Consider the following 8,954-nt stretch of genomic DNA (forward strand, 5'->3'; position numbering starts at 1 on the left):
GTCACAGATTTGAAGGAGAGGAGCCACTAAATTGTTGAACAGGTGAGAAAGGGGTGGAGAGTTCAGGTGAAAGTCACCCTGGCAATAGGGAGAAATAGAGACTGACACTTTGGTAATGAAAGAGAGACAAAGAGAGGGAGGAGAGTGCTATGGAAAATGAAAGATAAACGAAAAATGAAGATTGAAATGGAAAAGGATCTTTTAAATCTCACTTTCTGTTAAGTTCACATTGATTTTAGTTTGCTTATTATTTATTTATGAGACAAAATCTGTGCCCCAGGCTGGAGTGCAAGTGGTGCAATCATAGCTCACTGTAACCTAGAACTTCTGGGCTTGAATGATCCTCTTGCCTCAGCCTCGTGAATAGCTAGGGCTACAACACTCCACATTGATTTCACGTAGAATTTCCAGGAGCCTGTTATTTGGAATTAGTTTGTGGAAGTCCTCAGAAAAACCAATTCCCAAATAAGGGCCAGGACCAGATCTGTGCAAATATTTAAATTGGCCATCCCAGGGTTTCTCACCTGTCAGTTCTTTAGGAATGAAAATCACTGCCGGGCGCCGTGGCTCACACCTGTAATCCCAGCACTTTAGGAGGCTGAGGCGGGTGAATCACGGGCAGTCAGGAGTTCGAGACCAGCCTGGCCAACATGGTGAAACCCCGTCTCTACTAAAAATTAAAAATTAGCTGGGTGTGGTGGCTCATGCCTGTAATCCCAACTACTCAAGAGTCTGAGGTAGCAGAATCACTTGAACCTGGGAGGTGGTGGTTGTATTGAGCCAAGATTGGGCCACTGCACTCCAGCCTGGGAGACAGAGCAAGCCTCTATCTCAAAATAAATAAATAAATGAAAATCACACCAATTAAACATGGGATTGTGGTATTACTCTACTACTATTACCCTACAAGGAATAGGAACCACCAAAGCATTCTAAGGGATGAGGGTGGAGTTGAATAGTTAGCAAACATTTACTGAGTTATGTGCTCGGATAGGAACTGTGAAAATAAAAAAATGGTTAGCTGCCTCCAAAGAACTTAATACTCACAACTCTATAACCTCTTAAGTCCTGAAGTTATCCTTGTTAGTATATAAATCAAGTTTACATTGGGAAGAAACCCTATGATAAAACCATATTGTAAAAAAGGGATCTTCAGCTGGGTGTGGTGTCTCACGCCTGTATTCCCAACTCTTTGGGAGGCCAGGGCCAGCAGATCACTTGAGCCCAGAAGTTTGAGGCCACCCTGGACAACATGGCAAAACCCCAACTCTACAAAAAATAAAAAAATTAGCTGAGCGTAGAAAACACACACACACACAATTAGCTGAATGTAATTGTGTATGCCTGTAGCCCAGCTATGTGGGAGGCGGAGATGGGAGGATCACTTGAGCCCAGGAAGTCAAGGCTGCAGTGAGCTGAGATCATGCTACTACACTCCAGCCTGGGTGAGTGAGACTGTCTCAAAAAAAAAAAAAAAAAGGAACCTCCACTCTTTTCTTTCAAATTCCCTCATAAACATCATTTCCCTGTATTTCAAGAACCCATGAACTCCAAAACTGAAGGAATTTAGTAATGATTAACTATGGATTTGGAAAACTAGTTTAGACAACCTGAAAATCCCAGTATAGTTTTTCAGCGAGTCTGAAACATGCCTCAAACTGTATCCCTCTTCACCTTCTAGCCCCCACTCTGCCGACATTCCTCAGGGTCCATAGGGAGTGTTCTCTCTACAAGGTTTTCATTAGTGTGGATTGTTAAGTAGAGGAAAACTCCTTTAGACACACCTTCTTTCCAAAAACTTCTCCAAAGCCATCTCACAGACATTTTTTTTTCCATTAAAAAAACTTTATTTTTAACAAAGAATATCCCCATCTGGGGTAAAAATATATCTGGTTAAGTACAAAATATAGTCTTTACCATACAAAAAGATATGTAATACAAAAACATGAAACCATCTTCAGCCCACACTTTATGGCTGTAATAACTCTCAGAAAAGGGTGGAGCTCAGTGCTCTGACACAGGACAGTGAACAAAGTGCCATGGCTGAGAGTGACTGACCAAGTGCTGGCAGCTGCAGTGAGGGGCCAATATCCCTATCTCCTAACACAGGGCAGGAAGGGGGTTCAAAGGGCTTTTGTGAACACCTGCCCTCTAGTTTCTCATGGCAGTATTTGGAGGTTCTGATCACAGTGTTGGGCATCTTGATCGAGAGTTCCTCCTTGGGTTTGGAGAAGTCACAGTGGGCAAGGCTGACAGCAGCAACCCTTTCACATAATTTGAGCGTTAGAATTATATAATTCTGTACATTGGGGCAATCTCAAAAGTAGTAAAATTTTTTTTTTGTCTTTGGGCTTAACCCTAGAGACACATAGATGAACAGTTTGAGCTTACATTTAAGATGGCAGAAGGGGAGAACAAAAACTTTGACAGGAACTAAAGTGCTAAGAACATCACCTTAGAAGAGAAAAACATCCTCCCATATGAAAATATTTGCAATAGGAGAACACAGTGCAATAGGCTTCAAAAATGGCTTTTAAGACCTTTGGTGGGGCACAGTTACTACTGCTTTAAAAGCCAGGTTAAAGTATACTCTAAGCAAAGATGACCGTAGAGCAGCTAGCTTCCTTTTTTATAATCACAGGGAAAGCTCTCTCCAATGTCCATCAAATCAGCTCTAGAAGGTTTTTCTTTTTTTCCTACAAGTGCACAAAGGGGAACACTGATTTTAAGAACCTCCTTTTCCCAAGGTTTTGGCCACAATTTCCCTTTTAAATCTTCCTAGTTTGCTAAATTGGCTCTTCTCCACATGATACATAAGTTCAAGGTCCAAAGTTGTTATCACAATTTACAAAGGCCTCCAAAAAACCTTGAAAAGCTTATGCCAGGAGGCCATTTTTACCTGACCCGAAACTACTGTAAAGGCCTCAATTTTCAAGGAGATCTGAGAAAATGGATGGGCCTGAGTTTTTCTAGTTGTTTTTAAACCCATCCAACAAACACCCCTGTATCACAACATCGGCGCTGGCTGAGGATGAGTCCGCATCCTTTAAGGCCCAGGAGATTGCCTGCTGACCACCTCCTACATTAGGAAGTCAGAGGCTAAGGTGGATCCACACTCCATTACAGAGACTGTTGAGTCTCTGAAAAAGTGAGTGTCCAGAAGAGAGACAAAAAGAAACAAGTAGGTAAAAAGCTGCTTCTTTTCTTCCACATGCTCACTGCACATTGTTGTTGAGGAGGGAGGGATCCACCTAAAGAAGGAAACAGACTACTTCAGTTCAGGTAAGAACTAAAAAGAACAAACCAGTTTAGCAATCAATCTAAGTCAACTTCTTATAGAAAGCTTAGGACAAATTTAACAGTAAAGATGACAATTCTCACCTCAGTATAAGTAGGTGGTGGCATGAACTTGAACTCAGGGGCATACATAAAGATAGGGCTGTCTTGAGAGCCATCCATGTCATCTAGCAGAGGAGTGGTGGGGCTCTCCAATCGGTGATCTTCAGGAATGATATCCATATAGCAGGGAGGAGCTAGAAAAGAAAATATGGCCACATAAGAAGCCTGCCCAAGAAATGCTGGACCATCACAATTTTACAAACCCACGTAGACCAGAAAGGAAGAAAAGACATTAGGTCTGGCTCACCTTCTGGGGTATCAGGGATGTTCAGATCTATCCAACTCATCTCAGAGCTGGTTCGGCTGGCCATGCTGGATGTTCTGCTGCTTAGACCTGATCTGCTGCCAATTACCAGGGGCAGGTCAAGGATGACCTTCTTGGATCCAGGAACGCTAACATAGATCTAGAAAGAAGATGGCAGTTTGTTAGACCAGCGGTCTGGAGAAACAAGACAGTTGTGGTAACAGATGAACAATTTCTCTGCTGAAGCCACCCTGCATCTACCCACCAGTAAGGAATATTCAACTCGAAGGATGTTGCAGCCCAGGATAGAAGGCCTGATCTTCTGCACCCGAAGGCTCTTGCCACGCCATGATGCGCATGTCCCTGAGATAATATGATTGCCTCTGACTGATGACAACTTCTGAGTCAGCACCTTGGTCTGGCCATTGGCAAGGTAAGTGTGGCGGGCCACAATGGCAGCTTTGGGGACCACAATTCGGGAACATGTATTCTCAAAGTCAGCATGGATGGAAATCTCATCACCTAGCAACGAGAAAGATGAAAACTTACTAACTGATACTCAGTATAGTTAATGACACTTCCTCTACCCCAGTCCCATGCCCTTGCACCTAAACCCAGTTCCTGTTATAACTGCCATAAGCACTAGGATTTTACCTTCACAGAATCCTTTTCTGTCAATTCGAGCAGAGACAGACACTCGCCCATCAGGAATGAACATGCAGGAAACTTTCTTTTCCTTTTTAGCAGACACAGGTGCCTATGTAGAAGGGGACAAAAAGGTGTTTTCAGATGCTTCCATCTAATTCCCAAGACGTCTGATTTATCATGCCCATGACCCAGGAGAATAGAATCTTTAAAATGAATCTCACCATTAAATCAGGGGTATTGACATCCACCAGATCCACTACTTCAAAGTTTTTCTTTATCTCTTGAGTTGGCTGGCTCGGGCGGTCAAGAAAAGCCTTCACCCAGTAGTCTACACACCCATATTTTCCTTTGAAGGATGTTCCCAGAGGCCTGTGTCAAGAAAATGAAAATTTTAAAATGCTCTCCAAGAACAGTAAGTGATCAAAGGAGGACAAGGTATTTTAGACAGAAAAGTTCAAAGGTGCATTTAGCTGATATTTACCCCTGAGGAAGCTCAAAGCCAAACTTGTACTCATATTTGTTTCCAGGTCTCATGATCACCATCTCATTCTCACCTGAAGGGAAAGAAAATTGAGTAGCCATTAGGCTTCCTGTTACACTTAAAATGCATCTGTGTGATAATGAATGCTTGGGTGGCATGCAAGGTATTGAAGTACCCCAGTTTCATCCCATATATGTATACTTTTAATCATCCCACATTGTTCTTAAAGAGAAATTCTGATGTATTTTGTTGGGCAGCAAGTTGCCAAGCCCTGCAATGCTGAAAGATTCACCCAGGACAGTTCTCTACTAACATCTCACACAGGAAGTAGACAAAGAATAAGCAACTTATGCACACATAAGACTTTAACTACCCGAGGCAACGCCCCTCAGGATCACCTTTAGGACACAGACCATAAAACACTGTACAAATCACCCCTTTTTTTTTTGGTGGGTGGGGGGAGAATGTCTGCAGATTAAAACAGAAAAAAGGAAGCAACACCACGTAATTCAAACCACTCAAACTGAGCAACTTAAAACATTTCGTACAGGTTTTGTGTACTCAATTCTCTAATCAGCTTTCACCCTCCAGCAACGAATTGGGCCGCTTACCTGTTGCGTGGTCTTCCAGAAGAAGCGTGTCTTCATAGCGCAGATACTCCGAAGTCTGTTTGCACTGCTGGGATCCCTGCATCCAAAGCACTTTAGCCACTCCGCAAGCCAGGATCCTAACGGCTTTGACACGAGTAACTTCACACACCTCCACTATCACCCGGCCAGCCACCTTCTCGCCACTGCCGTACACCTTTTCAGGGTCGTTAAAGACCACCTCAAAAGACTTGATCTTCTTGAACATCACCATAACGGAACTGAGTTAGTTTAAGAGTTAGAAATGACGGTGGAAGAAAAAAAAAGGCTCCAAATCGAGGAAACTCCTTTGCAAAAAATTATTTCACTCTTTCTAAGGAATGAAGGTATTAAACAGTTTGAGCTTAAAAATAAGATTTAAACAAATGAATATTAACTACTAGATTTTCGAAAAGGCGTCCAAAAAATTTACGCCGCTGGTTATACTAAGCGATTTCAGAGAAAAAACCTTCTTCCCCCGAGTTGCTGGAGAAAACATCCGATCTCCGCAAGCACTCCTTTAGGGAGAAAGAGAGGTTAGTTTCACGCCTGAGGCGGAAACGTCTCTATATAGTAGCCCGGGCCAGAAGAGCCACGCGAGCGCTGGCCCGGAGGCTCGTGCTGCCCTCGTGCACATCCCTCCCATTGGCTGCCCGGCCCTTGTTTACCAGGAGCCCGACCAATCAGTGAGATCGCTGAGGCGCGTGGACACAGTGTGCTCCTGGCGGGGAAAATGGTTGTTGTGCTATGGAGCGGCGCAGGGAGGGGGGAAGGAGAGGAAGGAGGGGAAGGAGGGGAAGGAGGGGGTTGTTGAGCGTCTTTCCCCGGGTCCACTGGAAGGAGGATCCCACTGACCCTAAAACCTAGCCAGGGCGACAGGCCATCGGAGGGCGGGTGTGGACGTTTCTGGTCTGAGAGCGGTGTTTTGAGGTAAAAGGAAAATGTGCTTATGAGGGAATTTCATGCCTAGTCTTAGCCAGTGCAATTACTTTAGAACCTGTCGTTTATTCCTGGCTCATAAATAGCAAGTGTGTGAAAATCGCATAGCTCCAAGAATACCTTTAGGTTTGGGGCTGTGGAGCGCAGAATGCTTGGTGTTACTGTTCAGGAACAGCCCTTTGTCCTTCTCTTGCCCCGTATCCCTATTAAGGATAAAAAACACCACCATCTCTGAGGGAAAGGAGAACTTTCAGGCCTCATTGCGTCTGTAGGACTGATGTCTTCTCCTTTCCGTTCCAATCCCTTGGGGCTAGGGCTGAGGGCTGCGTGCCTGTGCTGTTCCTCACCACCCCCCGCCCCGTACCCTCTCTTCTGTTCTTTCTGTTCTCTGGAACGGAAATAGGACGGGCGTGTTTACATCCTGTTGCTTATCCTGTCATCTCTTCAATTTCTACCTGCAAAGTTGGGGAACACTTTGTCTATGTTCCCCATTTACCTCATTACCTCTTTAGTGAGGTGTGCCCGGGCGCTCATTATCTTCCACTCCCCACCTGCTTCTGGAGGAAAAGGAAAAAGGGGAAAAAAAGGATGCTTCACTCTTTTCACTTTCTTCCAGAGTTATGTTCACTCTTTCTTGTCTCCATCCCCTCTCCCAACTCACTAAATCAAATGTACATCCATAAATCTGGTTAAAAGCAAGAAAGTCCTCTTGTTTATATCCAAATTTTCAGTGAAGAGATGGCCACACACCTGTTTGAAGGAACAATTTTAAAAAATAATTTCAAATTTTTTTTCCTAAACGGTTTAGAAAACAGTAAGAAGGAAAAGGGAAGAAAGATCGGTCACCAGAGCACTATAAATTCAAGCCAGAAGAGACCCTACCCTCCCTCTTCATTCTTTGTTGGTTTCGTTTGGCCAGCTGTCAGATGGATTTTCCCCTGCTGGCTGTGAGAGGCTTTAGGAGCTGAGTACTGAGAACTTACTCTTAAATGTAGTAAGAAAAACCTGTATGCAAAAGTGCAGGAATTCTTCCTCCTTTTAGACCCTTCCCATATCTGTGCTGGGGTATCAGAAGATTATTATCTAATTCCTTGTGCTGGAAAGAGGAAGATAATGTCCCAAGATTGAGATGGAGAGGTAACTAAGACGCATTCAAGTATATTGAAACCCTACCCAATCAGCAAAAAAAAAACACAAAAAAAAAACCTATTCATTGCTGTTAAGGAGTCTTCTTCCTTCCTCAGACACCCTAGCTGGATTGACACCCTAAGGCTAACAAGTTACAACTCAACCCCAATATTAAGCAAGCTCAAGAATAGGCATCATGAGTCTCTTAGAAAACACACACACACACACACGCATGCATTAAACCCCAGGAACATGTTGATCCTTAGGGTGTGTTTGAGGCGGCACCCTGTTCTAGAAACTTAACCAACTAGGCTTGAGGTGTTTTCAGTTGGTTAACAATATTGATTGAGTTACTGGGAGCCGAGGAGGTGGGACTCTGACTGAAGTGATTTTTTTTTTTTTTTTAAAGACGGAATCTTGCTCTTTTGCCTAGGCTGGAGTGCAGTGGCCTGATCCCGGCTCACTGCAACCTCTGCCTCCTGGGTTAGAGCGATTCTCCGCCTCAGCCTCCCGAGTACCTAGGATTACAGGCATGCGCCACCACGCCCAGCTAATTTTTGTATTTTTAGTAGAGACGAGGTTTCGCCATGTTGCCCAAGATGGTCTTGAACTCCTGACCTCAGGTGATCCACCCACTTTGGCCTCCCAAAGTGCTGGGATTACAGGCGTGAGCCACAGTGCCCGGCCTGACTGAAGTAATTTTGAAAGTTCAAAATTGTGGCTTCTGGGAGAACGTTTAGTTTGATGGGTATGAAAGTGTAACTATCAAACATCAAAATGCTGACAAATATATGAATCAATATTGTTAACTACATAGTCAATATTGTTAAATATTGTTAAATCTTAACACATACATTTTGAGGGAATAGGAAAGATGGTGGCTAGTGATGGATCAGGGTGGTGGTAATATGGGACATCTTAAGAAAAGGAAACACTGATATTTATTTGGGCACATCTCTGAAGTACTGAATTGCTGAGTTTTAAAAAATCCTATGACAATTCTCTCATTCTAAGTTTCTCTCCTGGGCTCTGGTTTCCTTGTATCTTCCCACTTGCAGAGCTCACTACAGACTACGTTGCTCTGTGTTATGCCTGGGTTCCTTTAAATGCCAAAAAATTATTTAGCTTTGGCAGCAGCTGCTGCCTACCAGGCCTGTAGCCAAGGCATGTTCTGAAGTGGAGTCCTCCTGGACACAGTTGTTTACAACCTTTCACCTTGTAACCTGGTATTCTGATAAAAACCTGCCCCGATTCTCCTTTCCCAGTTCTCGGGTCCAAGAAGAAAGAAATTTTGTAAACCCTTGTCCTAAAATCAGGGTATAAAAACACTTGTGAGGTTTGGGAAAAGGGGTGGGCCAAGGAGGAACAGCAAAGTAGGGCACAGTCCAAGAGTTTTGCAAGTTGGATCATCTTTATCTGCCCCTTCTCTACCCTCTTCAGTCCCAGTGCCAATAGGAAACCAAGTGGTGATTGTTGTTTGTTTTGCTTT

The 8,954-nt window shown here is 43.8% G+C and overlaps 1 protein-coding gene across 1 annotated transcript; it reads right to left on the minus strand.

Moving 5' to 3' along the window:
• Positions 1-2,306: 2,306 nt before the first annotated feature.
• On the minus strand, positions 2,307-5,942 carry TXNIP (thioredoxin interacting protein). Its single transcript, XM_032151638.2, has 8 exons — positions 5,384-5,942; positions 4,773-4,845; positions 4,513-4,660; positions 4,298-4,400; positions 3,909-4,165; positions 3,647-3,803; positions 3,382-3,533; positions 2,307-3,251 (listed from the first exon to the last, which is right to left on the minus strand). The coding sequence occupies exons 1-8, from the start codon at positions 5,631-5,633 to the stop codon at positions 3,216-3,218; spliced, it is 1,176 nt and encodes a 391-aa protein (XP_032007529.1). The 5' UTR covers positions 5,634-5,942; the 3' UTR covers positions 2,307-3,215.
• Between the last annotated feature and the right edge of the window lie 3,012 nt (positions 5,943-8,954).

Source organism: Hylobates moloch, unplaced genomic scaffold (genome assembly GCF_009828535.3).
Source record: "Hylobates moloch isolate HMO894 unplaced genomic scaffold, HMol_V3 SCAFFOLD_5, whole genome shotgun sequence".
Classification (NCBI taxonomy): Eukaryota; Metazoa; Chordata; class Mammalia; order Primates; family Hylobatidae; genus Hylobates; species Hylobates moloch.